This window comes from Kwoniella pini, chromosome 1 (genome assembly GCF_000512605.2).
Source record: "Kwoniella pini CBS 10737 chromosome 1, complete sequence".
In the NCBI taxonomy this organism is placed as follows: domain Eukaryota; kingdom Fungi; phylum Basidiomycota; class Tremellomycetes; order Tremellales; family Cryptococcaceae; genus Kwoniella; species Kwoniella pini.
In genome coordinates, this window is record NC_091716.1 from 2,074,862 (window position 1) to 2,102,117 (window position 27,256).

Genomic DNA, 27,256 nt, shown 5'->3' on the forward strand with positions numbered 1-27,256 from the left:
TTGGAGAAATCATCAAGTGAAAGTAGTGACGATTTCATAGAAAACCTCCTCATTTGATTAAAATATCGAATAAATAATAGTATCGTAGACAAGCTTGTATATCATCTAGTCTTCTGCTAACTTGCTCGGCAGCTACATCAAAAGGAATTGTAGAATTCAAGATGCCGCCCAAAAGTAAAGCACCAAAAGATGACAAAGTGAGTGAAAGGTTATTCGAATCGCTCAAGGCTATATGAATGAATCCATGAAAAACCCCACGATAGTGTATATCAGATTCGAAATGGGATTTACTAATATGACAATTGGATGTACTTAGACATTTGGTATGAAAAATAAAAATAAGTCGACAAAAGTACAAAAGCAAATAGCGACTATACAACAACAACAAGCTAATGCAGGAAAATCAAAAGCAGATGTGAGTTCAGATTTTCTTTCTTGATCACTACTATGTTGAATGAAAGGAATTGACTTGATTTTGGCTTAATGTAGAAAGCTAAAGATGCTGAAAAGCAAAAGAAGGATGAAGCTAAAGCTGTTGCATTAGCAAAGAAAAAGATGGAAGCTGAATTATTTGGTCATGCTCAAATACAAAAAGTACCATTTGGAACAGGTTGGTTGTTTTTGTTCAATTAATTCAATCACTTTATAAAAGAGACTGACATCTCTCTTGGTTTTTATCGGAATTGTAGATCCAAAAACAGTAAGCTATGAATTGTACCTTGCCTGAAAATATTAGCTTACAACGCATCTTGATTAGGTACTTTGTGTTTACTTTAAAAATGGTCATTGTGAGAAAGGTACGCTTCTTCCATTTTAAGAAGATTGATTACAGGGATAAAGAAACTGATAAGATGTCTCATCGTAGGAACCAAGTGTAAATTCTCGCACGATTTGAATGTAGGACGTAAAGTTGAGAAACTTAATATATATGAGGATGCTCGAGCACAAAAGAGTGCAGATACTATGGATACTTGGGATGAAGAGAAATTACGAAATGTCGTTACACAAAATTCAGTCAAGCAAACCAATGCTACTGATGTAAGTGATAATGTCTTCACACTTCGGAGCATGTGAGAATTCGGCCAACGCCACATATGCTGATGGACATCTATGTTTGCCTATAGATCGTATGTAAATACTTCATACAGGCTATCGAGGATAAGAAGTACGGTTGGTTGTAAGTTCAATTTTTTCACGCCCTCAATCCAACTGCGTTAAAAGCCATAGCTGACCTGTTAACTCTGATAGCTGGGAATGTGTATGTTCATCTTGTTCATATAATGAGACTGCCTTATCCCCAATGACGCTGAACATATTATATTCGTGTAGCCGAACGGAGGAGACAAATGCATGTATCGACACGCTTTACCACCTGGATTTGTACTGAAATCGGAAAAGAAGGCAGCAGCAGAAGCAGCTAAGAAGGATAAGATATCGATAGAGGAGTTCTTGGAAGTCGAGGTAGGTCATCTGACCTCTTTATATGACAACATCCTTTATTAGACCTCCAGAGTGTTAATGTTTTACGAATAGCGACATAAACTCAAAGCACCCCTTACACCTGTCACACCTGAATCTTTCGCACATTGGAAAAAGACACGTATTGAGAAGAAACAAGCTGAACAAGAAGCTCTTGAAAAAGCTAAAGCTACTCAACGTGCAGCTGGTAAGATGACTGGTATGACAGGGAAAGATATGTTCGAATTTGGTGGAGAATTATACGAGGATGAAGAAGAAGGAGAAGATGATTGGGATATTAGTAGGATGTTGGCTAGATACGTAAGCATTTTGATCGGGATCGATGATCCTCTACAAGCAATTTCTTATTGACGCGTACTTTTGTTCGATTTGCAGAGGGAAGACGATACTCGACCTGAAGGATATGATGATCGAGAAACAATCGAAGAGGAAGATGAAGGCGTAGAGGCAGTTGCAAATGGTGTTGAGGGTGTGAAAGTCTCGGGTTAATTTGATTAATCCCTCAAAGAGGTTTTGTAGCAATAACATGCGGGTGAATGGGTTTGTCATAGCATATTGCATGGTTTAGGTGATTCTTGTTCAGATGTATACATTGCACCAAGTTCGAACTTTGTCCGCGAGATAGAAAGTCTCAGTGACTTTGTATATATTTTGGGTATCAGTTATTGCAGAATGACTGGAGGTTATATTTCGGTTTACCTTTTTCGGGGTTTACCAATGACGTTTTGATCGACAATTAATGACACGTTCTGGCGCACCGCTTAAATAAGCTGGTTGTTTACAGTCAAAATCAATATCTATTTATCATGTCTTGATATCTCACATTTACTTTAAGTACTACCTACCCAATTATAATATTAATACATAGAAGAATCGCGTAGATTCGAATTCTGACACACAACCGATTCACAAGGGATAAATATTAGCATAACAAGAAGACTTGGGAGTCGACATAAGATATATCAGATTGATGATATAGCGCAAAAGGACGTTATGTCAGATATACAAAGTATCAAAATAATTTCAACAGAGGTAATTGATATACCTAAACCTCATGTTGTATATGTAATACAAAGTGAGTTAATTGTAAATTAATTTCATGACAAAAACTAACTTATAACTGAAAATTTTTGGGAAATTCAAATAAGTTTCAACACCAATAAGAACATGGACAGTTAAAAGAAGATTTTCAGATTTTATATCTTTAAATATAGAATTAAAATCTACTGTAGGAAAAGATCCACCTGGAAATTTACCACCAAAACAATGGAGTTTAATTAAAAGTTTAACAGATGAACAAGTGAGTGGTTGTAAAAAAAAGAAATTTGATTATTTAAACTGATTTATGTTTATAAAAAAAGTTAATACGTGAAAGAAGTTTAATATTAGAACAATATTTAATATTAATTTTAAATTCAAAAAATTCAATTTGGAGAGAATCATTTGGATTTAAAGATTTTTTATCAATTCCTTCAAATTTAAAAAATTTAAAATTAGTAGTAGAAGGAGAAGAAAGTGAAATTAATTTTACAATAAAATCTTGGTTAATTGAATTTAAAAATTTAGAAAATTTATTAAAAAAAATTAGATCAATTTTATTAAAAAGAGATTCTTTTGCATTATATCAAGGAAATTCAATTGATTCAAGAAAATTTTCAATTGAATCAAAAAAATTATTAAATGAATTTAAAAAACGTTTAGAAATTTTAGAAATTTCTCTAAATAATAATTTTAATTTTTTAAAAGAATTAAGTAAAGGTGAAAAACAAAGAAGGGAAGAATTAATTTATCAATTAAAAATTGAATATAATAATTTAATTAAAATTTCTGAAATTGGTGTAAAAGTTAATAATAATAATGATTCTTCTTCAAAAAATTCAAAAATATTACAAAATGAAAATTCTTCTTCTTCTTCTTCTACATTAACAACAACAACAACAACAAAAACAAATGTAGGTAGAATATTTGGTCAAAAATCTTTATCTACTACTCCAACTCCATTAGAAACAAATGAAACTCGTCCACTTGATGATGAAAATTTAATTCAATTACAAAATAATAAAATGAATAATCAAGATGAACAATTAAAAGAATTATCAAATTTATTAAAAAAACAAAAACAAATTGGTCAAGAAATTAATCAAGAAATTCAAGAACAAAATGATTTATTATTTGAAATTGAAAATGATATTGATAAAACAAATAGAAAATTAGGTAAAGCTAAAAGACAATTAAATAAACTTGGATAAAAAAATATAATTTTTATTTAGAAAATGAGAGAAAAGTTTTGTTTTAAAATGTTCATTTTTAATTGTATATGATTTGAATGGGTACAAATATAAAGGAAAGATTCGACATTTTGACGATGGAAAGGGTTTTAAATAAATATCGTTATGAGTATGATTATTCGTATTTCTCAATTGTGGTTATTTTTTTTCTCATTTTGTTGTAATTACTGTGTATACATGATAATGTAATAGGATTTCATTGTATAAAACAAATCCTCTTTAAGATTACTGTTAGACGTTTCTCGACGTCATCCCAGCAGCGTATGTACAGTAAAGATACATTCAATTTTGTATGTATATACATCATACATGCACAATGAGCGGATTGACCGCATGCTATAGATTCTTCTCATGAAGGATTCGTTTTATGCGATCTCGAGATTACTTGCGTTGAATAATTGTAAACAAGACGCTCCTCATCAAGTTTTTTCAATTGTTATTTCCCTTTTGCCTATCAAGTGGCTCTTTGCTCTTTTCCCTCTGTCCATCACTCAGTATACGATGAACCAATCCTTTCAAGGCTAATATATCCCTTTTTGAACACGGATTACTGAGGAGCCTTACCAACCACCATAATCAACTTCGCCTCTACCAGCAGCGATCATCATATTCCTTTCCTCAGTCTCTCTTATACCTCTGTCCCAAGCACTCTCCTTTATAATCCTACCACCCTGACCTCCTGTAAGACCTACAGTAGGAGATAATTCTATCCTCGACCATTCGCTATCGAAAATTGGCTGAAGTGGAGCCTTAATTTGTTTCTTCTCCTTGTCTCTTCTAGCGTATAATTCCCGCTGAGCAGGAGTTACGAAGGTTTCCTTTCTCCCATTGTTGCTCTGTCTCAATAGTCTAGCTTGTCTAGCTGTCAGAGCTCTTGTTTTCACTTTAGGTCGGTTCCCATTTTCTATCGAACCAAGATCCAACGAGATATTTTGTCGTATTTCCGAATGAGCGAATTCTATTACTTCTTGAGCTGTATCATCTTGTCCATCTTGTATAATCAAGGAATTACTCATCGAGCTGGAATTTGAGGTTCCGGATAACGTTAATTCTGATGTCGATGTGTGTGATAAAGCCTCTGATAAAGCCTCTGAAGAGGGGCTAATTGACGGAGTAGTCGAGAAGAAGAACGATGGAACGTGACATTCGATCCCACCTATCACTTTCGGTTGTAGTTCAGGACTGAGTTCGTAAACGTCACTTGTTACTGCTGAGGAACCATCGGCCGGTGGGTACTCAGTGATACGAGATGCTGAAGCAAGAGCTGCCCTGGCGTACGGAATGAGCTGGATGTTATTTGGCACCGTCTGCGAGACGTGTTTCGATGTGATTATCTCTAGGTCAGTTGAAACCTTGGATTCTTTTGGATCTGTGAGAGTGGTGATGTGTCCAATATTTCGCTCGTCATCGGTCGTGATTGCATCGCGTCTTGACGCTCGGGCTTCCGGAGTCTCAGCATTGTTCTGTAAAAGGGCAAACTCATTTAAAGCTTCTGTATCTACAGGAGTTGGCCTTGGGCTTGAGTTCTGCGGTAGCTGATCGACGGGCTGCATTACACCGCTCTCATTGGCGATAAAGGCATTTCGGTGCGAGTCTTGCATATCAAAGTCCTTGACGGCCATAGGGCCTGTTGTGTCATTACTGTTGTACGTCTTGAACGCAGCGCCCTGCTGGATTGTATTTTCTAAGGAAAAAAGACTTTCTGAGCTTCCGTCATCTGGCGGCACCGTTTCAGGAGACAGCCTAGCTTGAGGCGTCCACACCTTCTCGATTGTTGCTGGTTCCTTCTCATCCATAGTGTAGTTAGGCATACTCCAGTTGTTAGGGTGGGATCGGTCAAATTCTTCGCTTATCGCATTGACCTGAGAAGTGGATTTTTTGGTAATTTCGTTGAACTCAGCTCCAAGCGGAGGAAAGTCCTCTTCTTGGTAGATCCTACAGCCATGCATCAAAGGGGTCGCTTTGTGCTATATTTGGTATACAGATAATTAACATTCTGTCCTAGACATCAACGCAAAGAAGGCTTACCCTCTCAAGTTCTTTCGGATCACCGAAAACCATCTTACATTCGTTGCAATTATAATAGGTTTGGATGGTATGAGTTGGGAAGACCAGAGGCCGATCAAGGGCGACAGATCGCCCATGAGACTGATTGGCAGGTAGATGTGCCGTCGCGTGACCTCGGTCAGGCGAGCCTTTAATGGTATCGAGTATATGCTGGATTTGTCGAGGTTTTTTCCATTCAGTATTATGGATGAAGTGATAATGCTGAACAGATATCGTCAGCTCAGTCCTGCATGTGACCGGAGGAAGCAGAGCTGACATCTTGTGCGTCAGTGGCATTGTCGAAATCAGTCAAGCAGTCGGAGCAGAACACAGCCCACGGATGCTGCATGGCTTTATGCTATGAAGCCAAGTATCGTCAGCTCAGACTTCTGTTGTTAAAGAGCTGCAAACGCACCTGGTATAGTGAGTTGGAGGTTATGAATTCCTCCTGGCACACCTCGCAAATATATGCTGAGAAATCGAACTATGGCGGAGACCAGATGATTAGTATGTGCTGCACAGATTGCATTTCAGGTGAGCTTACGATAGGAGTCACCGATCGAGCCTGCTGGATATCGTATCGAGATCTTGACATGATTGGGACCTTTGGATGTAGTGCAAAGTTGTGCTGATGCGTCATTTCATCTCGTCAGCTTCAGTATATAGGTCAATGTCTACAAAACAACTCACCTGCTGTAAAGCAACTAAATCAACTAATGATCTTTGACAGTGATCGCACCAGAGATCATCTCGATTTCGCTTCTTCTGACGACCCAAGACAAAAGATTGTTTCTGGTTATTCGGAATGATTGAAAGGGTAAGATTGAAAGCAGGTGAAATTGATAAAGTCGATCAAACCAGATTTTAGCTCATGATAACAAAGGGGTCTGTGTAACTCGACTCGATAGAGTTTGACTTACATCCGGGACCGGACGATCAAGATGAGGTGGTTTAGGTCTATTTGAGTGATCTCTTCCTTTTTCGTATCTACTTAGGGATCCCCCTGAAAGAACTAAAGGTTTATGAGATCTCAATTTCCTACCGTAACTGGGCTGGGGATTTGATCCTCTATTGACCTAACGAATTAAAATGATTAGCTTGGCTAACTACATCCAATGATCCTAAACTTGATTAAGAGACGTTACACTTTCAGACCAAAGTAAATTTGAATATAAATATATATAACTTACTTCTTCCCATTCTTGCTCATATCCTTGACCAACATATTCAGGTTCTTCACTATCAAAATCTTTTACAATATTATTATTTTCTTCATCTTGCTTCTCCTTGACATTCAAATCATCTTCTTGAAAGACCAAAGGGTATTTTGAAGGTATATAATTTTTCTTACCGCATTTACAAGTACAATCACATTTCATTTCTTTATCATTTAAAGGAGCTTCAATGAGTATTAACAAGAGAAGTAAAGTGATTTCAATAATCATAACGAATACAATAATACCTAGAGAATTGATTGATCAAATTGAAAATCAAATTAAATAAAGAATCTTATTCATCAATTTTGTCGAAAGGGATATTTAGTGATTTAGGAGACCATTCAATCAAAATGAAAAGAAAAACTTCAGAAAGGTGAGAAAGTGAGAATGTGAAGCATGATATGAATGATAAAATCAATCACAGGCTTATTGGAGAAAAGTTTGGAAGACAAACATATCCCCTCAAGAGAATAATGAATCAAGTTGAATGATCTGTGATGACTCATTTACATATTACATATTAAACTCGCATTGATCTTTTATCTTTTTTTGTTTCTTCACAAGCGAACTTGCGATTAGATTAAAAAATCAAAAACACGCACAGACCCGATATTACGTATTTTAGAGTACTATCGGTAAATAAATTAAAAGTGGTCCAAGCTTAAATAGTATCCTGATGCATAGATCTGTTTCAACTTGTAACTTGGTTTCATGCATCAAACGGACAAATATGATTTATAGAGAGACGACATTGCATGATAATGAATTATATACAGATTACGATGTCGATTAATCGTAAAATCGTTGGCAGTTTTCTTGTTGGTTGCTGAGTATCAATGTTAATGTAAAGTGTGGTATGATCAATTGAAAGTAAAGTATAAACAAATAAAAATGACACAACAAGAAAGATCGAAGATTTCTGGGAACAGACAAAAAGGTTGAAACATACTCCCTTATCATGGTTCTTATTTGATTTGTAGCATTTGCTGAACTTTGGAAATTAGTACAGATAATCCATTATCTGTAGCCAAGTTTGCTTGTATCCCCGTCTCCAATATAGCCTTTTGAAAAGCTGCTACGAGTTGCTCCTTATTCTCATTGGGTAATATCACTCCTAGATATTCTACTAAATCCTCATCTAAACAGATCATCAGCTCGCCACTTTTTCCTCACTCGAAATACTTGTAATTGAGCACAGAAGATTACTTGCCAGTGGACGCGATGCCTTTATCCAAATGTATATCCTTGCATTTCCTATCTGCGCATTTCCCGCCTGATATCTCAGCTTGACAAGCTACCAATGAAGGGTTTGCTTTAAGAAGTCGCGTCAGTACAATTGAGTTCAGTAAAGGCTTGTCAACCTTGTTTTCATTCTTCACATCGACACTTTCAGGCATTGTGTCGATCTGAATGAGCGATAACAATGTTGGGTCCAAGTTTGTGCTACCCAATTGCGGATAGCGGTTAAGCAAAGGCTGATATTCCGTGAAAGTCTACAGCAGGGTTTAGTATCTCTCCGTTGTCCTTCAGGCTTCAACGCACGGAGGTGGAAACTGATGTAGGCGCGGCAAGAAGCGTTTGCGTAACGTCCGTTTTATCCATTGAGCGCGGTATTGAGTCTCCTTGGAACTGTCGGATTAAATATCAGTACCCGAGAGCCGTCAGACGAAAGCGCCCATTTGAAGAGTTTCCAGTATGTCATACCTCGTCTTTATTAGCGCCTGTTTCGATGATACGGTTGCCTGAAATTGTAAGCTGCAATCGGCCAGACGTTAACTTACCTTGAGGTGAAGAGTCAACCTCCATAGCCTCCACTTCCGCTTCAGCTTTTACAAGATCTCTAGTCAATTGGCGCACATCCGCAGGAATCGGAGCTACGAATAGATCAGCTCAAACGCTGATTGCGACGAGCTTGGAACACGGGATTGGGCTTACATTCGATACCACTCTCGACGTCATTAGGCTGTAAAGCATTTTTGACCACTTCCGCCATCTGACCACTAGCGGTCTTCTCCAAAGGCGTTCCACCATTGAGGGAAGTGTCGCCTATAGATTTGGTTTTGCGGGCCGCCATTCGAGCAGCGATCTGTTCTCTAAGTTTCCGTATACTAGCTTCCTTCTCCTCCAGCATCCTTTGTCTTTCGATGATGTCCACATCGCCGTTGACTATGACATGTATGGGAGTCTGCATACCATTCCCATCCTCCTCATCGTCTGACGAGTCAGAATCGCTGTCATCCAAGTGCAGGACCAGTCTTTGAGCCCTTTGACTCGCACCGAATGGTCTTTTCTTAGTCGGCGGTAATGATCTAGACGGAATTGATGTTGACTTATTCTCGTTCAAATCTTCCGCGTGTGCTCGCTTGATGCCTCGTGGTGGTTTAGACAGTAAAGTTGCTGGCAGGACAATGTCTACAGGGGGCAAGGGCGTGGGATCGACCGAAGGTGTGATTTCTCCTTCCTCCGGTTCTTCGTCATCCACATCCATCCCCTCTTCTGTTCCCACGATCACAGCGTCCTTCGATTCGCCAGTGAACGCTTGAGCCTCAATACCTGTCGAGGTCGTCGCAGCGGCAGCAGCCTCCATCACTTCTCTTTCGATACTAGCCATTTGTTCCTCGATTGACCGTTGGAGATCCGAATTCGGATCGTCAGATATATCCATTGCCTCTATCGATGTAGCGTCTGCTTGCATGGGCGGGACCGCTGTAGGTATTGTTTTGGGAACAGCCGCTCTACGACGCTTCATACTCTCTAGAGCCTTTCGTCTGGTTTCCAACAGGGTGTTTTGCAAGGTTTGCTCCGCTGTAAGTGCAGGAGGGGCCGGTGGCGGCAGACTCACAGGTTCTGGAGGAGGATATATACCGTCAGGCAGTGCTCGAGGAGAAAAGGGTGGAGTAAGAGGGATAGATTCCAGTACAGCGAAAGGGTTGTACGAGTCGACAGTGGTAGACGGAGGTCTTCTTGGTAAGCTGGTAGACGAAAGAGACCTCACTTCGTCGTTGTACTGCAAGGAGTCAGCATCGTTGGTATTGTCGATATCCCGATTTCTGCCCCTTCGGTGAGGAGGAACTTTTCGAAGTGAGTTCGGATCAGACCTAGGATGGGTAACATCGCTTGAAGGTAATGTCGTCGGTCGCAATGGCAACGAAGACGAAGTCGATGTTTGACCGGGTTTGTAGCTTTCCACCTTTATTGGATGCGCGAACATTGGCTTCTCAGGATTGACAGGTCCACTCATCCGATCTATGACTGATGTTCCGTCCGACTGATTGGAACCATCACTTTTGATCCTCGTCAGTCCAGGTATTCCACTTTCATTATAATCAGCGATAATTTCGACTTCGGGACTAGGTGATTTGTTAGGCTCAAGAAGTGGTATGGATGAAGCTTCACTTTCTTCCCTAGGTTGGTCTTGAGATTCTAGCCATAAAGCTTTACGTTTTTTCGTACTGTCCACAATTTCCTGGCAGACTTTCATGACATATTCCGGTGCTGCTCCTCTTTCCACAAGTGTATCAGGTGAAACACCTTCGGAAATGAGATTACGGATGATGTCGATGTATTGTTCGGCTTCTTCTGGCGACAAGTCTGACAAACGAGGGCAAGGTTAGGGCTAGTCCTGGCTATACATCGTTGTGCTCGAACTCACTTTCAGCTGTTTGGGCCACATCATCATTCAGTTCTAAAGATACTTCCGCTTCCTCCTCTCGCTCAGACTCCTTCGCTTTCCCTTTCGCTGAATCGCTGGCAATGCTCATCGAAGGTGTAGGACTAGGATTGCGTGGAAATTGAGGCTGAATATGAGGAGGGGTCCGATGGTCTTGTGGGTATTGCTGGCGCAGTTGCTCTTGATAACGTTGAGCAATTTGAAACTTCTGAGCAGCTTGCCTCGCTTTCTTTTCCTGTTTCTTTCTCTGATTCTTCGTCAAGTGAGATGCTGGAGCTGAAGGAGGCTGCCCACGTGAAAGAGGCTGTGTTATCCGCTGAGAGAGTTGCGGGACCGATATGGAATGTGCGGACTGTATAGGTGCTCGAGGTGGAGATGGCGGTCTTGGTAGACTAGGTCGAGGGGGAGAACGTTGTCTCTGAGGAATAGGTCGCGAAATGGGTATAGGGTTGATTTCAACTATCTCGTCATCACTTATTTCCCCTTCTTCTTTCTCCTCCACGATAATAGGCTTCTGCTTTGTTCCCCTCATTCCTGAATTCATCGTTGGGTTAAGGGGTTTCGCGGAGGAAGTGATAGGGGCTGAACTTGGACCAGCGACAGCATTTGCGCTTACCTCGGGGTTCACTGCCGAGATTGGAGGTTGAGAAAGAGTCAAAGGCAGTGGCATCTCTTTGTCATCCGTACTATACAAGCTGGGGGGACGAATCGAGTCCCTTCTCGATGGTGGAAAGGGAACAGTAGCAAGTGCGGGTGCGGAGAATGACGTCTTATCGCTTGATTTGGATTGGTCCAGTACAGGTATAGATGCGGGGCTAGCGCTCATCGTCGACGAGGCTGACCCCATGTAGAGCTGGTTATCTGAAGTAGTCTGTGGAGATTTTTAGACCCGATTTGTGACGAACAAAGAAGTAGATCAGAAGATTACGGCGTTCCCGATATCCGATGTGAATGCGATGTTGTGGCTTTTGTATGATCGAAAATATAGGTTCGACGAAACGAGATATTTGAAGATCTTCTGCCCACTCGTTTCTATCGTTCCGACTGCGTCTGTACGAGATCTTTGGCTAGATATAGTATGTATGTTTTTGATAGATAATCAACTGAAAGAAAGATGAGAAAGGAGGGAAAAGATCAACAATCCTTGATTCATTCGGAGGTGAAGCGAATATAAACGGAATCAATTTTCAGGCGTTGTGGCGGTTAGACATTTTGGGAATTTAGATCCATAGTATCGTTGAGGACACTTGAAATTTGAACGATTGTATCTTTTACAGACCACATGAGATAGCTCAGATACCACATTTAGTAGGTGACTTACTCAGCTGCAAGGTTCATTTAGACAGACTGAATACCGAAGGAAAGATTACGACCATCTCAAGTTCGCATCGACTCATCTTGATACCTAGAAGGAACGATCAAGCGAAGATTGATCTATCCTGCGCGCTGATTCATCTTTGTCTCATCTCTGATGAAGAACCAGGTTTGCAGACATGATCGGTTTAATCGATCACTGGATGAGACGTTTTGAGCTAGAATCCGCCTCACTCATTTCCGATTGGATGTAAATTCCTAGATTGCGAACAGAGAATGATCAATTGATCCCATACATTATCAGTGATTATCAGTCAATCAGACTGACAACTAGTCTACCAACGTGACAAATTGCATGCATGTGAGTGAATGACGATTGATCGTTGATCTTACAGGTTTCTACATAGCCCACACTTTGGCAGCCCCATCTCTACCTCCACTAACAAGGTATTTATCAATGAACCTCATTTTCTCAGCAGGTTTGATATGTCCATTAGTCACCAATCGAGAATGTTGATGAGTTGTTCTATTATACACTTCTACTCCGTTCTCACCTGTACAAGCTACGACTTTCCTACTATCAAATTGTAAAGCAGTGACGGGATATTCAAATTTATGAATTTCCGAAGATTGTCCCATTCTTAAATCCCAAATCTGATCGCAATGCAGATAGTCAGCTTGGCATTTGAATCAGTCCCATGCACTCGACTGTACTTACTCGAATAGTTTTATCTAAACTTCCAGTTACGATGTTCATTTCATCGAATTGAAGACACGTTACAGGTGATGTATGACCGGTCAACGTTCTATGAGCTTGACCCGTTCGCACTACACAAATGAGCATGCAAATCAGCATTGATCCACTAAGTGCCTGCCGCATGAGGGCAAAACACTCACTATCCCACATCCTGACCCCACCATCTCCACTTCCGCTAGCCAAAGCATACCCCCAAAATTGCACACCACCTACAAAGTCCTGATACATTTCCCAAGACCCATCGGCATAGGGCGGAGTAGGCACAGCAAACTGGTTTCCTGCTACCGCACTGAGCAAACTCGCCCCCGACATGCCTACAAGCGAAGCTCCGGGTGAAGGCAAGATATCATCGTAGTGAATCGAACCGAAAGAAGTCGATGAACGGTGTTTCAAGCGGGGTGGAGCAGCTGGTGCGGCAGTTGGAGCGGGAGGGGGGTTCGATATTGCCCATAAGATATCCATAGTTAAGACACATTGTCCTGTAGCTACATCCCATTGTCGGATGGTTTTATCTGAGGAACCCGTGACCTGCAAATCGATATTTTAGCTCATCAACAATCAAATCAGCTGAAGGGCTGTTCGACTTACCAAGCAACCATCTTCGTAATACAGGGCAGTCACACTCTTACTGTGGCCCTCAAGAGTCCTTACACACGGACTACTTATATCGAATTGACTAGCTTGAGTGATCCCACTCGGTCCCTCGTCCCAGTCAAATTCACCTTTCTCTTCTCCTATACTTTCATCTAGTATATGAGCTTCATCTCCTTCTCGGAGCGTATCAAAGTGCCTTTGATTGGCAATACGTTCTAGTGGATCCTGTCTAGCAAGTTCATCCAATTGAGATTGTAATCTTTCCTCATAATCTTCTACCATTCTCAAATCCCATAATCTGATTGCACCGTCTGAACCACCTGTCAAACATAATGTATCTTCGACTTGTAGTGCTTTCACCGTTCCCGTATGTCCTCGTAGTTGACCAATTTCTTCTCCATCGCAAAGATCCCACACTTTGACTATATCATCTTGACCTGCAGTGACCAGCATACCGTATGGCTCGTTGAAATCCAGTGCTGTTATAGGTGCTGTATGGCCGTTGAGCGTCTACAAATGGTGGTCAGTCCAAGTCCTGCTCTGCGATAAGTGGGAGTAATATTGCTCGGTATGACCTAAAGCTGACTTACCATGAACGCTACTCCAGCAGGCAGCTCATCATGCTCTGAAGGTAAGAAAGCTGGACCCTTCCTCCTTCTAGAGCTCTTTTTGGTTATAGCTGCAGACGCTGATGCAGGTAAAGCTCTAGTTCCTGCGGCAGACTTGACAGCCGGTGAAGCCATCAGTTCTTGTACGCCTTCCAACTCGTCATCCAGTTCTAGATCTTCTTCTTGTATATGGAGCAAGGAGGTCTCCAGTCGCCGGCGTATATCTTCCAGTACATCGATCTTTGCCGACACCTCCAGTATTTCGGCGTGTATTAGCGACTGCAAGATTATGTTATGAATCAGTATGACACAAATGAACTTAAGAGTCAAATTAGACTAGAAAGAAATTTGACTTACTTGTCTCACATGTAAATTCTCTTTATCCTGCTGTATTTCATCTGCCTGTTGAACCAGATCTTCCGATTTCAATTTCCCTTCTAATTGTCTTCTGCTTTCTGATATACGTCTATTATGATCTCTTTGTCTTTTTTTTCTTTTTGATTTCCTATTTAATGCCAATTCATCTTCTTCAAGATGATTTTCTTCATGATTAGTCAATAATCCCCTTGCTCTATCACCTAATTTCTTTAAACCAAGTTTTGAATTACCTAAATCAGCATCAACAATATCACCTCTTATAACTCTTCTTCTTTGTTTAGCTAATTCAGAAGAAGGTATAGTGGCTTTAAATCCTCTAATTAAACTTGGTTGTTCACCTTCTTCACCTTGGTTCTCTTCAATTAAAGATAAAGATTGAAGCCTATCCACAGCTTCCAATATTGCTAATGACGATGAAGTTGGTTTAGTACCGACATTTGATAATCCTGATGGTAAAGCAGTAGGTAATCGTAGAAGAGAATTAGGTCTAGAAGGTGGTTTGCCAAGTGATTTTGATGGTCCGTATGTACTTGCTGCGTTTAGAAATTTGGGTTGCATAAGTGAAGGAGCGACTATAACAAGATTTATATGGGTAAAATCAGCTCCCTATTTCAAGTTAGATCTTGAAAACCCGACTTACGATCCGATAAGATACGTGTGCTTTCCGATCGACGATGTTCTGATTGAAATGAACCCATCAATACTTCTTTGGCGATAGAAAGTGTACCATTGATGGATGACATATAAGGCGAAGAGATGGGATCTAAGGCTTGTTTCAAGGGCGGTTTATCTTGAGCATATTGAGGAGCAGGCATTTTGCCAATGCACCTTAGCGCAATCTGTTTCTCAGGTGGTTTCCGTTCAGTGTATGTGGCTGCCAGATCAAAATATATATACGATGTAAGTTGGTGTGTAGAGGATAATGTGAATGAAATCGAGAATATATGAAGAGCAGAATGAGCGAATGAAATGACCTCAGCGGCGATTCTTAAACTTCCGCTTTTTTATGACTAACCGACAAGAATGAAATTTCAAAATCCGAAATTCACCTAATTGTTAAGACACTCGAACTACAACAAAGCATATCTGAACACATATCTACTCATCTTATTGATCGGTGCAAGGACTAGCAAATTATCTGCTATCAAGTTCGGAAAGTTCAGATCTAAGGAAAATGGCCTTGGTTACAATAGCTGGATTTCCATGTTCTGGCAAAACAACTCGTGCTAAACAATTAAAAGAATATTTTGAACAACGAATACGGTCTACCGAATACAATGGACCTAATTTGAATGTAGAATTGATTGATGATGATATTTCTCATGTACCTAGATCAAGTTATGATAGTACGTTTCCCCTTCATTATCACATCAATAGCCAATATGTGAATTTCCATTTTCGCTAATTATTGCAAAATTTTGTAATTAGCTAGTGCATTAGAAAAACCAGCTAGAGCAAGTTTATTTTCAAATGTTAGTAGATCTTTAGGACAAGATACGATAACTATTGTGGATTCTGCAAATTATATAAAAGGATATAGGTATCAGATGTATTGTGCTGCTAGAGAAGCTAGAGTTAGGGTAGCTACGGTAAGTAATCAATCTACAAGTTTTGAAATAGCTTTTTATTGAGGTATACATTGAAACTACAAGGAGAGAGTCAGAAGCTGAAAATAAGTCAATCCTAGATACACGTTGTTGCTTCTCCAGATAAGTGTGCAGAATGGCATGAAAAAAGGGGAGAATGCTCGTATAAACCCGCTACGTTAGTACAACAAGCATCTCTAATTTAATGATAGAAGCAGTATTCTGATGAGGACGTTTCTTAGCTTCGACAATCTGATTATGCGCTTCGAAGAACCATCTTCAATGGTCAGATGGGATTCCCCTTTATTTACTATACCATGGGATGAAGAACCTCCTTTCGAAGAAATATGGAATGCGATTTTAAAAGGGGATAAAAAACCACCTCCAGCAGCTGTATTACAGGTAAATGAATATCTCTTCACTCTTGAAAGATTTGGACAGAGGGAACATTATGGAAAGAGACTAATGACGGATGTATATTTATAGCGTAATAAACCCCCTCCCAATACATTACAAACATTAACTAAAACTACTCAATTAATAGTTACTTCTTTACTTTCTCATATATCTTCATTACCAGGAACTACAACTTTTCCTATACCTTCTCCACCCTCTCCCTCTAGTAATTCATTAATATTGCATTTACCACCTGGAAGAAAGTTGACTTTATCTGAAATGCAAAGGTTAAAAAGACAATATGAAAGTGTGATGCAAAAAGGTCAACAAAGTGGTGGAATTGCTGCTTCCGGGAACTGGTCCGAAGAAGAAGTTGCTACAGGTTTTGTTAGATTTTTAGAACAATTATGGGAGACCAGTTGAGAGATCTATTATAATGCATCCTAGATTGACAAAAGATCATCATAAGTCATCAGACTCGCCTATTGCAATGGCAAGACTGGAAGCTATCCGTCTTGGCAAATACTATATAGTATAGCATAGGACAAAAATGCATTATGATGCTATTGAGTGATGCGGTAGGTTGCGAACCAACAATGTGTAGGGTATGAAAATGTACAGGGTATATTGAGTGCTGGGTATAATCAAATCTATATTTCTACTTCTAACGTACAAGACTGGAAAGGCCTTTTGATCTAGCATGATACTGTCTTCTCTTCTCCACTATATCATATCAAATCACATTAGCTTGGCCAATGATGTCTAACATGGCGAAATGGAGCTTACACGATTCAAGATGGTAAAATGCTTCATTCAATTCTCTTTGTAGAATGTGGGATCCTCCGTAGTCCGGATGACACTCAAAACTCTTTTTATTCCTTCTATCGCTTATTAAATCATCTATGTAATCCCTCTTTTCCGATTTTAGGAAATCTTTGGCTGGTTGAGATATACCTAAGGTGGCATAGTATCCTTGAGGATCAGGTAAGAATACAGGTAGTTTTGTAACGTATTCTTCTTCGGGTGACATCCTTATCGACTTCTTTACGTTGCCCAACCTTATTCCAGCTTGATCTCTATAATGTGTTCTTCTCCGTAATAAGGTTGACTGTCCTAATGTTCTTGACGCGGCAGTTCGAGAAGGTCTCTCTTCAGTGGTACTACTCGAATCGGTATCAAGGGGTTGTTGGTCTGATTTAGCCTTATTATTGTTCCGTGGATTTCGAGGGTTGAATAGCGAAGTTTTGGAAGCGACTTCGACTTTCTTTATTGGAAAAGTAGGTTCCGGTCCAGGATCCTGACCAAGTATACATCTTTCGTTGTATTCCCTGCATGAACATTGGAACCACTGTTGAGCCAGACCGCTCAACGTGTAAGCATAATGGTTAGAACCTGGACTTACGATAAGGTGATCACATTCCCGTCTTTCTGGGGTCCAAATTCAGGTATGATTCGCTCGTTCTCCCACATAGAAGGTTTGATCGGTCCTCTAGCCCACATAGCCTCGAACAATGAGTCAACCAAATGTTGTATGTTTTCCTCGGGGTAAAAGGCAGCATTGATAATCTCAGATGGGTGCATGTACCCAGAGCCGGTCATTCTTCTTTGATGATGGCCTATTTTGTTATGCTAGAGAATTCAATGTCATCATCAGCCACCATCCAAGGCAACGGGTACGTAGTCGATCGGTAAATTTGATTCACCAATGCGGTTGGGACTCGTCTTATTCCACCTAATGGCCAATCGATTCGAAATGTGTTAACATCTAATATTGGCAAGGTAGCATCCATTACTGCCATACCGCTCTTTAGTGTCGCTCTATACATCAGACCTGTGTTATTGAGGAGGTTTCATTAGCTCAATACCTACAATGGGTCTCAAATGAGCCGATAAAAGCTCACGATAGACAGGTATTGCGTAGACTTTCTATGCAACAGAGCTTGATTAGCATTCGTAAATCATTGACAGCGATTAATTCAGAATATCAAGAGTTTATTTAGGTGACAATGCAAATATGGGTGACTCACTATACCTTGCGGCACGAAGGCTTCGTAGACCTCGCCTGGCTCACCCTCCTCAGCCTGTAACAAGATAATTTTCTCTTCTTTCCCCTTCAGATCAGGCGGGCCATATGCGAATTTAGGTGCTGATCGTTGGTTCCACAGTGCTGGCATGAACGGATCGAGAACATGAGGAAGTGGATCAGAGTATATATCAGGTGTTTCGCTTGGGAGACAATCAATTGAAGTTGTTTTTGTCTCCTCATAAATATGTTCGATAGTCTCAACATTCGCCCTGATATTCCAAGGGAAAAACATTCCACTATCATAGCACATGTATCAAGCCGTCAGAAGACAAAAGATCATTTATGATCGAGTTAGAAAGCATAGCTTACCTCGCCCAATGATCCCTTGGTACGGCAGAGATAGCCAATCCCATATCGCTATAATATCTTTGTTGGGGACCGATCTCAACTATCCCATTAGGTGGTTCTCGTTGAAGAGCTATCTTTTGATCACAGATAAGATGAACTTGCCAAACGGGAAGTAAGAAAGGCTCAAGGAAGGTAGCATCGCGCTAAGTATGGCGTTCAGTATTAGGACACGATCGTCATTTGGCGCGATAGTCGAACCAAACACTTGAAACTCACCCAATATCTCTGAGCTAGATGAAATCTTGTAGATTCTGTAGGTCTGTCCATCATATATAGCGGCTGATCGAATCGGATACGTCTGTAGGGATCTTGATCTACTAGAGCATCATGTAATGATAGATTATTGATCTGTGTCGAGCTATACTGGCGAAACACTAAATGTTGAGCTGATATCGACCGGAAATGTGTTAGACCTTTCCGGCTTATCAGATATGACATATTGGCGATATAACGGTAGCCGCCAAAGCGGCGGTGATATGAGAACAGCAATAATTCGAGAGTCTTTTGATTGGGATAGCACACAATCACGATAGAGTTGTTACAACCAAGAAGAAAGCGAAAGACACAGACAATAGATGACATTTTTGTGTTCGGAATCGAGCGAAAAGATCAGCTGAAGGTTAATTTGATTCCGTTGTTGTTCACCTCCACCTCGGACATCATACCGATCTACAAGTAAAGAGAAACAACTTTTTGGAATTGTAGTCATCTCGATCCAATCACTATATCTTTGTTCGTCAACGTAGCTGCAACACTACTGTCAAAGGTCGGCCGAAGAAGATGGTTATGGATAAGGGCAAAAGACCAGAAGAGATCTCAGATCCGGATCTGGTGGATGATATACAGGAAACCCAAAGAGCTGGCACTGTGAATGGACATTCACCATTTATAGGTTTTGCTGCAGGTATATGTTCGGGGTGAGTAGGGAACGCTGCCGTAGCCGACAAGTACCGTGCTAATCTGTATTGATCATAGGTGGACGAAGGTAAGCTCTTCATACAAGGTCAACCTAATGCGAGCTCACAGAAAAGCGATTCTTGATTGTAGCTTGTTGTAGGTAAGAGGGATTCACTTGGCATGTGTATCCCGGATGACCGAGACTAACCGCTTGTCCAATGCTAGGCCACCCATTTGATACCATCAAAGTGAGCTTTTGTCAAGCGTATTTACTGGAATGAACTGATCATGAATACCTAGACTCGGTGTAAGCTGGCAGTTCCGATGCATGCAAAAGGTTTCAAGCTAATTTGTTGAGCTTGTATTCTCAGTACAATGTACGCCGACGGGGACATTCAATGGAGCTTGGGATTGCTTCAGGAAAACGATAAGTAAAGAGGTACGCTACCATGGCGTCCACCTTTCTTTGGCGATCCTTAGCTTACGGATCCTTCTAGGGCCCTCGTGCGTTATACAAAGGGGCAAGTGTTCCTGCTGTGTCTTGGGGAATAACGGATTCAATATTGATGGGAAGGTATGACGTCAATCAGCATACAACGCAGTATGCGCACATCTTCGCTGATCGTGATCGAACTTGGTTGTCATAGCTTGCACAATTATCGAGAAGTCCTATTGCGGCATGGCTTCGCTGAGCGAACATTGAAAGGTGACGGAGAGAGGCTATCATTATTAGGCCACAGTGTAGCCGGTCTTTTTGCAGGATGGACAAAGTACGTTTCCCTAACCATCAAAACTGCTCATCAGCTGGCCTGATATGATGCAATTCACAGCGCTGCAATAGCACATCCTACAGAAGTAATCAAATGCAAACTTCAGTTACAGCTAGTTCAGCCTGACCATATGTCTAAGCAATTTAGCGGACCGGTTGACGTGGTCCGACAAACAATTGCTGAACAAGGTGTAACGGGTATGTGGAAGGGTTTAGGAGCGAGCTTCATATACAGAAGTTGTTTCGCTGCGATGTTTGGAGGTAGGCCGAATTCCAAAGAACAGATGAGAATCAAGCTGACATACCGCATACAGGGTTTGAGATCTTCAATCGATTGTTCAAGTCGTTCGATGGTACAAGATGGGAGATGTCAACGGAGTTAGCCAATTTCTTGGCTGGTGGTATGGCAAGTAACATGTATTGGTTTACTGCTTTGCGTAAGTTTCGAGGTATTTCAGATTGGATATAAAAGTGACTGATGCTTTTGTTTCTCGCAGCTTTGGACAACATCAAGAATCGTATAATGGGTATGTCAGCCTTGAGGCTATGCTTCATCTCCAAATGTCTTGCGTTGACAGATCTCTTGCATATGCAGTCGATTCTATCAAATCACCGAAATATACAGGCGTGTTCGATGCTTACGGACAAGTCTGGAGAGAAACCTATAATCCCACAAAAGGGTTCACTTGGAACACTATAGCGAGGACGAAGAACTTCTACAAGGTGAGTTCTGGCGTCGGCATCGTCCTTTTTTTCATACGCATGAACGCTGACTTATGACATTCGATGGAACAGGGATTTGTCCCGGTTGTGCTGCGGGCGTTCCCAACGAATGCAGCTGCATTGGCAGTCTGGGAGGGAGTCATGCGATGGTCGAACGCAAAATCCTAGTCGTGGAGGTGTCAAATTCAAATTTATGGCCAAAATTTTTCTAATATCACGTTGTAATGGATCCAACGAAAACGGTATAGACAGACAGTATAGAGCATACATATCATAACATATCATCTCACACGGCACAATTCACTTCAGGGCATGTATTTAATCACACTTCGTTCGCAATGTACATTGATCTGCAAATCATTACCCGGATAATCGAGTAATTGAAAATACACACCGTGAACACTGCTTTTTACGACTTTGTTACTGATTTAGACTCTACCAGGGATATTTTCCACAAAAGTATGTTCTTCATATTTCTTTTCGCCTTGCTCATCTTCACCTACAGCTCGAGATTGATTTATCGCATCGGAAGCTTCAAGTGAAGTATTATCGAAAATTTCTTTAATTTCTTCAAGAGTTCTTCCTTTGGTTTCGGGGCTGATTGACGAAAGCAAATCAGCTTAAACTATAACGGACATCCAGACCGAACTTACAAGAGGAAGTACTGAAGGATCAAGAAGACTACCAAAATCACATCATATACTATATAATATTTCCAACCTATATGAGAAAGTCCAATTGGATTAACATATTGATTAAAGAACCTATAATTGCGCCAAATAATTAGCTTTCTCAGAACCAGCTCCACTGAACGATGAAGGCGGGGACAACTACTCACAAAGCAACGTAAATACAAAATTGAGTTATAGAGTAACCTTTTGCACGAAGTGAATAAGGTAATACTTCAATAGGATAAGCAGATTGTAAACCTGTAAAACCGAAATCATATGAAGCTAAATTGTATATGGTAGATTCAGATAATCAGTTGAATAATCTTTCAAGAATTATATATTAGTGATTAACTTAGACTTACCAAAGAAAAAGAAAAGAAAAGCAACTTGAGCATAACCAATACTTGATTTTGAAGTTTTATTAAATTCAGCTGCTAAAGCAGTTATAATTATATAACAAATTAACATTCCACCTGTTGAAATGAAAAATAAAGTTCTACGACCTAATTTATTTGCTGATAATGCACCTGCAATTGCCCAAGGATAATTCCAAATATTTATACAAACATTAATTAATGCTTGAGTAGAAGAAGAAGTTACTCCTGCAGCAGTTAAAATGGGTGATAAATAATAAGTTACAATTCCATTCTAAAAAATATATATAAATCAATTAGCAGAAATCTTTCCAAAGTTTTTAGACAAATTAAAACTTACTCCAGACCATTGACACATGAATCCAACTAATACGCAAATTACAAGTCTATGTCGATTACCTTTAGTTTTAAGGAAAGTAAGATAAGATGTACCATGTTGACTTGTTTTTTCAGATTCGAGCGCTTCACAAATTTCGGAATATTCCAATCGAACTAGTGGATCATTTTCTTCGCCATTTGCCTAGGTGATATCAACCAAAATCAGCTTGATACTACTTGAATTCAGACATATTAATTCAATCACTGACATGATACTTCGCTAGTATTCTTAACGCTTCTTCATTTCGACCTTTGGAAACCAACCATCTCGGAGATTCAGGCATGAAGAAGAGCGTACTTTTTTGTACAATTAGGAATCAGCAAGTTAACAACGTTTATGAAGACCAAATAAGCAGATCTCACTCACACGATACCAAGTAAAACCTCAGGAAAAATTTGAAATAAACAAGGCATTCTCCAAGACCAATTTGAAGTCCAATTTAAAGTACCATAAGTACACCAACCAATTATAACAGCACCAATATACCAACTACAATTATATAATAAACTTGCTTGACCTCTTAATCTAGGATGTGATAATTCCATTAATAAAGTAGGTGCAGATGTACCTGTTAATGCAATTCCAAAACCAATTATAAATCTTGTACCTAAAAAAGAATTTGGACCAAAAGTGAAAGATTGTGAAATTCCACCAATTATAACAGATAAACAACCTAATAAAAGTGAAGATTTACGTCCAAATTTATCCATTAAATATGCTGAAATTGGTAATGCAGGTAAAGCACCTAAAGAAAATGAAGCAATTACTAAACCTAAATGATTATCTGAAATATCTCCCAAATTTTCATTAACTATTTTTTAAAAAAATTCAATTAAATTAGCAAATGAGTATAGGGATTTGAAATTACAACACATACTTACATTGAGGAATGATTTGTAAACCATTAATTAAAGATCCATCAACACCACTTCCAATTGCAGAAGAAGTACAAACTGCCATGAAAAAGACTAATTTTCTTAATCCTGGATCATTCCACCATGATGCGGCTGTAGCATTGGGTACACTGTTAAAGGCGAAGTCACCTGCCATCTTGATATGATATTGATATTGATATTTCACAATCTGGTTTTGTACAGAAAAACAGATCGGTAATCGATTGAGATTTAGTATATTCAATCCATCAGTGATGTGGGGTTCAAGGGCACCTCATTCGGGGCAATATTTATACATAACAATTGGATCTGAACCCCGCTATCCTTATTTCCGATCTCTCCTTCGCACAACAGATACAAGCGTATTCTTCATTCGGTTCAACCGAAAAAAATCGGTAAATTCTATTCAATTTGGGGCTTGACGAAATAGGTGAAGCAATTATTCGGCTGAATGTATGCTAAGAGGAGAATAGATGGAGTCTAACGATAGAAATTTACATAAAACTGATAGGGTAATTACTTAAGGTTATTCTTAAAATAGTTCTTTCCCTTGCTTTTGCTCTTCTGACCACCGATTAAAATATATTCTCCTTATATCCTCCAATCCGGTATCTACTGAATATTCGGGTCACTTTCTATCATGATTGTCCTCATATCCATGCCTTGATACCGATATAATAAGTGCTATTTTTATCAACAACCAATTCGCCAATCGGCTTCTTTGACTCAGGAACAGCTAATTAATCATAAATTGATCTTTAAGCTATCGCAATTCGGGATATCGGTAAGATTACCGAAATGTCACAAGTTACCTGCATTGCCGTTATGTGACCTCGTCAGGTGATGCGGTTTATCGCGGTCAAAGAATAAGATTCAAACTGCTCAAGTAAAAAGTTGCTTTCCATATCTAAAATTAAGCTTACCCGCATCTCAATATTAGAGACGAACATATCTGAGTCATTCAGGAGACAGCCAGTCATCCAGATCTGTCCTCTCATAGCCCAAGTACATCTTCAAAACAGCCAGACTTGGCACAATGTCATCTACATCAGACGAAGATCTCACAACATCCCTTCTTTCATTATCTCACCTTACACCTTCATCTCACCCATCTCATCCATTTTCGTCATGGCCTTCAATACCACCTAACCCAATTGGTAGATTGATATTACTTACACCAGAAATAACGAAAAATGCAATGAATGAATGCATTAAAACAGGTAAAAGATTTTCATTAGATTGGTCAATATATCCATCAGGTGCAAGAATGTATGGCAGATCATGCGGAAAACATGTTATAAAAAGAGTAGATAAAGGTCCTTCAACCAAAAATGATTCAAAATCTATTAATTTAGATAATAATGATTTAGAAGAAATTGAAAAAAATACTTTTCATCCTTGTTTTGATGATTTTATTGAGATAAATACACAAGGTTCAACACAATGGGATTATTTTTTACATTATAGTTATCCAAAATCTGGTTTGTTTTATGGTGGTTTAACTGAAGATAAAATCAAAAATGAAGATACAGGTGATTTTGGTATTTCTGGTAAGCTTTTCTTTTTTTTTGGCATTTCGGTATTGAATGATTAATTTTCTTCCCCTATGATTTATTAAGTAAAGATTGATTGATTGATTGATTGATTGATTGATTGATTGATTGATTGATTGATTGATTGATTGATTGATTGATGTTTTTTGTTTTTGTTTTTTCCTTTTAGCAATTGCAAAAGTTGGTGGAGTTCAAACTAGAGGTATATTATTAGATATACCTTTATATTTATCTAAAAATAATTTACCAATAAATTCACCTTTATCAAATCCTCCAATTACAAAATTAAATTTTGAATTATTTTTAAAAGTTTTAAATTTTTTTAAAATTAAACCAAAAATTGGAGATGTTTTAATTATAAGAACAGGATTTGAAAATTCAATAATTGAATTTAAAAATGATATTAAAATTAATTCTTGGTGGGGTATTGAACAATCTTCTGAATTTATTAAATGGATTTGGGAAAATGGAATAGTAGCAGTTGGAACAGATAATCCAACTTTTGAAAATTGGCGTAAGTCTTTTTAAAACAATTCTTATTTTACCTTTCAAAAAATCTTTCTATTAACAATTCAATATAGCTGTTAGTCCAAATGAATTACAATTACATCCTGTATTATTATCTGGAATGGGAATTATGATTTGTGAATTATTACGTCTTGATGAAATTTCAAAACAATGTGAAGAATTAAATAGATGGGAATTTTTCTTTAGTAGTACACCTTTAATGATTGAACATGGAATAGCAAGTCCTCCTAATGCAGTTGCAATCTTCTAAATATATATATATATGCATTGATTATAAGTTCTTCTTGAATTAATCCCTCCTTGGTCCGACTTTAGATACGACATATTGTCTTACATTTTTTTGTTCTTGTCCTCCAACTCCATCGATTTCTTCAGGAACTTGACCTTCCGAATTAGACTGTATGCAAAATAAAGACAACAAAACATGATTAATTCATTATCGTGAATCATACTTGTGTACAGACAAATTGTAATCGAACTCACCCTCTCCCTATCAGCCCCAGCTTCTATAAGTGTGACAGCCGCATCACCATGTCCACTCTCAAAAGCCAGATGAAGTGGGGTATTACCTAAAATCAATCAAAGAGGCAAACTTAGCTATTCTACAACAATGCTTAAAGAAAGACGCAAATATGACTTACCCGCTCGATCAGCACCGTTCAGTCTAGTTTTAGCTCTCCCTTCAGGTGGATTCAATAACAAGCTTAAAAAAGCGTGATTACCTGTAGTAGCTGCTCGATGTAAAGGGAATTGAGACGCTCGATCTTTTGCGTTGATCTATAAACATTAGATATACGTTGTCAGCTAATGTTAGGTGAATATATTGACTCGCTTCATCATAGGTGATATATGGTCTCCATTGACAGTGAAAAATTGCACACTATAAGGTCAGAGAAGATACTCACGTCTGCTCCTTTATTTATAAGTAATCTACCAATCTATTAGATTCAGAGTCAGCTATTAGACATTGACTTTGCAAATTCAATTATCGATACGTACAGATACATTTCCCTTCGACGCTGCATAATGTCTATTCCAATATAAATCAAATTTCTTCTCATGAGCTTAGATATTCTATGAACATATGGTGTTAATAAATAAGAATAAACTCACAAAGCAGTTTGACCTTTTTCATTTATTGCATCTACTTGAGCACCATTATCTAAAAGTTCTCTAACAATTTCAACTTGATTAGAAGCGGCTGATCAATTTAAAGAATGATTTTTTATTTTTATTTTTTTTCATTAGCTATAATCTTTTTTACCTTTCTGAAATAATTTCATAATATTAATATTAATGATATTTACATGCTATTATCAAAGCTGTCCATCCCATTGAATCTTTAATTTCTAAATTAGGATTATATCCTAATATTAATTGTAATACATTTAAATTACCAGTTGTACTTGCCCAATGTAATGGTGTTCTTCCATCCTGAAATCAAACAAAGATGTCGATGTCAGTTCAATCTTCGTTTAATCTACTAAAGAATCAAAAAACAACATTCAAGAATGAATGGATTTTCCAAAACTCACTTCATCTTTTGAATTTACTAATTTTGGATCATCATTTAAAATTGAACGAATTAATCCTGATTGTCCTTCTAAAGCTGCTTTATGTATACTGAAAGATGACATTATCTTATAAATCCTATTTGAAGATGTTCAAAACAGAGGAAGTTAAATTCAAGATTGTTTGATGG

At 38.9% G+C, this 27,256-nt stretch overlaps 11 protein-coding genes across 11 annotated transcripts; 5 read left to right on the forward strand and 6 right to left on the reverse strand.

Annotated features, from left to right (window-relative positions):
* Positions 1 to 161: 161 nt before the first annotated feature.
* Positions 162 to 1,968, forward strand: I206_100795 (uncharacterized protein; the record flags this gene model as incomplete). Its single annotated transcript, XM_019152312.1, has 11 exons — positions 162 to 197; positions 317 to 415; positions 490 to 610; positions 690 to 700; positions 758 to 797; positions 866 to 1,038; positions 1,125 to 1,177; positions 1,249 to 1,258; positions 1,330 to 1,461; positions 1,534 to 1,779; positions 1,855 to 1,968. 11 exons carry the CDS (start codon positions 162 to 164, stop codon positions 1,966 to 1,968), a joined length of 1,035 nt encoding a protein of 344 aa, XP_019014450.1.
* A 504-nt stretch (positions 1,969 to 2,472) lies between these two features.
* On the forward strand, positions 2,473 to 3,728 carry I206_100796 (uncharacterized protein; the record flags this gene model as incomplete). The annotated part of the gene is made up of 3 exons (XM_019152311.1): positions 2,473 to 2,554; positions 2,628 to 2,779; positions 2,841 to 3,728. The coding sequence occupies 3 exons, from the start codon at positions 2,473 to 2,475 to the stop codon at positions 3,726 to 3,728; spliced, it is 1,122 nt and encodes a 373-aa protein (XP_019014449.1).
* Positions 3,729 to 4,327: 599 nt separating this feature from the next.
* I206_100797 (uncharacterized protein) lies at positions 4,328 to 7,258 on the reverse strand (the record flags this gene model as incomplete). The annotated part of the gene is made up of 8 exons (XM_019152310.1): positions 4,328 to 5,734; positions 5,796 to 6,035; positions 6,091 to 6,171; positions 6,229 to 6,297; positions 6,358 to 6,441; positions 6,504 to 6,605; positions 6,734 to 6,889; positions 7,004 to 7,258. 8 exons carry the CDS (start codon positions 7,256 to 7,258, stop codon positions 4,328 to 4,330), a joined length of 2,394 nt encoding a protein of 797 aa, XP_019014448.1.
* Positions 7,259 to 8,232: 974 nt separating this feature from the next.
* I206_100798 (uncharacterized protein) lies at positions 8,233 to 11,526 on the reverse strand (the record flags this gene model as incomplete). The annotated part of the gene is made up of 5 exons (XM_070202277.1): positions 8,233 to 8,523; positions 8,573 to 8,659; positions 8,735 to 8,904; positions 8,966 to 10,621; positions 10,683 to 11,526. 5 exons carry the CDS (start codon positions 11,524 to 11,526, stop codon positions 8,233 to 8,235), a joined length of 3,048 nt encoding a protein of 1,015 aa, XP_070058378.1.
* An 887-nt stretch (positions 11,527 to 12,413) lies between these two features.
* On the reverse strand, positions 12,414 to 15,166 carry I206_100799 (mitochondrial division protein 1; the record flags this gene model as incomplete). The annotated part of the gene is made up of 7 exons (XM_019152308.1): positions 12,414 to 12,668; positions 12,733 to 12,842; positions 12,912 to 13,299; positions 13,360 to 13,875; positions 13,956 to 14,252; positions 14,331 to 14,923; positions 14,992 to 15,166. 7 exons carry the CDS (start codon positions 15,164 to 15,166, stop codon positions 12,414 to 12,416), a joined length of 2,334 nt encoding a protein of 777 aa, XP_019014446.1.
* Positions 15,167 to 15,525: 359 nt separating this feature from the next.
* Positions 15,526 to 16,756, forward strand: I206_100800 (uncharacterized protein; the record flags this gene model as incomplete). Its single annotated transcript, XM_019152307.1, has 5 exons — positions 15,526 to 15,697; positions 15,780 to 15,940; positions 16,039 to 16,115; positions 16,180 to 16,339; positions 16,424 to 16,756. 5 exons carry the CDS (start codon positions 15,526 to 15,528, stop codon positions 16,754 to 16,756), a joined length of 903 nt encoding a protein of 300 aa, XP_019014445.1.
* A 241-nt stretch (positions 16,757 to 16,997) lies between these two features.
* I206_100801 (uncharacterized protein) lies at positions 16,998 to 19,037 on the reverse strand (the record flags this gene model as incomplete). Its single annotated transcript, XM_070202278.1, has 8 exons — positions 16,998 to 17,056; positions 17,120 to 17,661; positions 17,736 to 17,962; positions 18,037 to 18,164; positions 18,235 to 18,259; positions 18,361 to 18,655; positions 18,729 to 18,910; positions 18,984 to 19,037. The coding sequence occupies 8 exons, from the start codon at positions 19,035 to 19,037 to the stop codon at positions 16,998 to 17,000; spliced, it is 1,512 nt and encodes a 503-aa protein (XP_070058379.1).
* Positions 19,038 to 19,547: 510 nt separating this feature from the next.
* On the forward strand, positions 19,548 to 21,324 carry I206_100802 (uncharacterized protein; the record flags this gene model as incomplete). The annotated part of the gene is made up of 13 exons (XM_019152305.1): positions 19,548 to 19,684; positions 19,743 to 19,752; positions 19,815 to 19,824; positions 19,890 to 19,912; positions 19,965 to 19,971; positions 20,036 to 20,103; positions 20,162 to 20,238; positions 20,312 to 20,434; positions 20,495 to 20,694; positions 20,748 to 20,870; positions 20,931 to 20,960; positions 21,029 to 21,156; positions 21,229 to 21,324. The coding sequence occupies 13 exons, from the start codon at positions 19,548 to 19,550 to the stop codon at positions 21,322 to 21,324; spliced, it is 1,032 nt and encodes a 343-aa protein (XP_019014443.1).
* A 260-nt stretch (positions 21,325 to 21,584) lies between these two features.
* On the reverse strand, positions 21,585 to 23,630 carry I206_100803 (uncharacterized protein; the record flags this gene model as incomplete). The annotated part of the gene is made up of 8 exons (XM_019152304.1): positions 21,585 to 21,753; positions 21,810 to 21,920; positions 21,995 to 22,109; positions 22,190 to 22,475; positions 22,542 to 22,721; positions 22,789 to 22,876; positions 22,947 to 23,391; positions 23,462 to 23,630. 8 exons carry the CDS (start codon positions 23,628 to 23,630, stop codon positions 21,585 to 21,587), a joined length of 1,563 nt encoding a protein of 520 aa, XP_019014442.1.
* Positions 23,631 to 24,509: 879 nt separating this feature from the next.
* On the forward strand, positions 24,510 to 25,804 carry I206_100804 (uncharacterized protein; the record flags this gene model as incomplete). Its single annotated transcript, XM_019152303.1, has 3 exons — positions 24,510 to 25,023; positions 25,196 to 25,540; positions 25,608 to 25,804. The coding sequence occupies 3 exons, from the start codon at positions 24,510 to 24,512 to the stop codon at positions 25,802 to 25,804; spliced, it is 1,056 nt and encodes a 351-aa protein (XP_019014441.1).
* Positions 25,805 to 25,843: 39 nt separating this feature from the next.
* Positions 25,844 to 27,191, reverse strand: I206_100805 (uncharacterized protein; the record flags this gene model as incomplete). Its single annotated transcript, XM_019152302.1, has 8 exons — positions 25,844 to 25,951; positions 26,038 to 26,123; positions 26,196 to 26,331; positions 26,460 to 26,492; positions 26,554 to 26,584; positions 26,668 to 26,755; positions 26,862 to 26,988; positions 27,090 to 27,191. The coding sequence occupies 8 exons, from the start codon at positions 27,189 to 27,191 to the stop codon at positions 25,844 to 25,846; spliced, it is 711 nt and encodes a 236-aa protein (XP_019014440.1).
* Between the last annotated feature and the right edge of the window lie 65 nt (positions 27,192 to 27,256).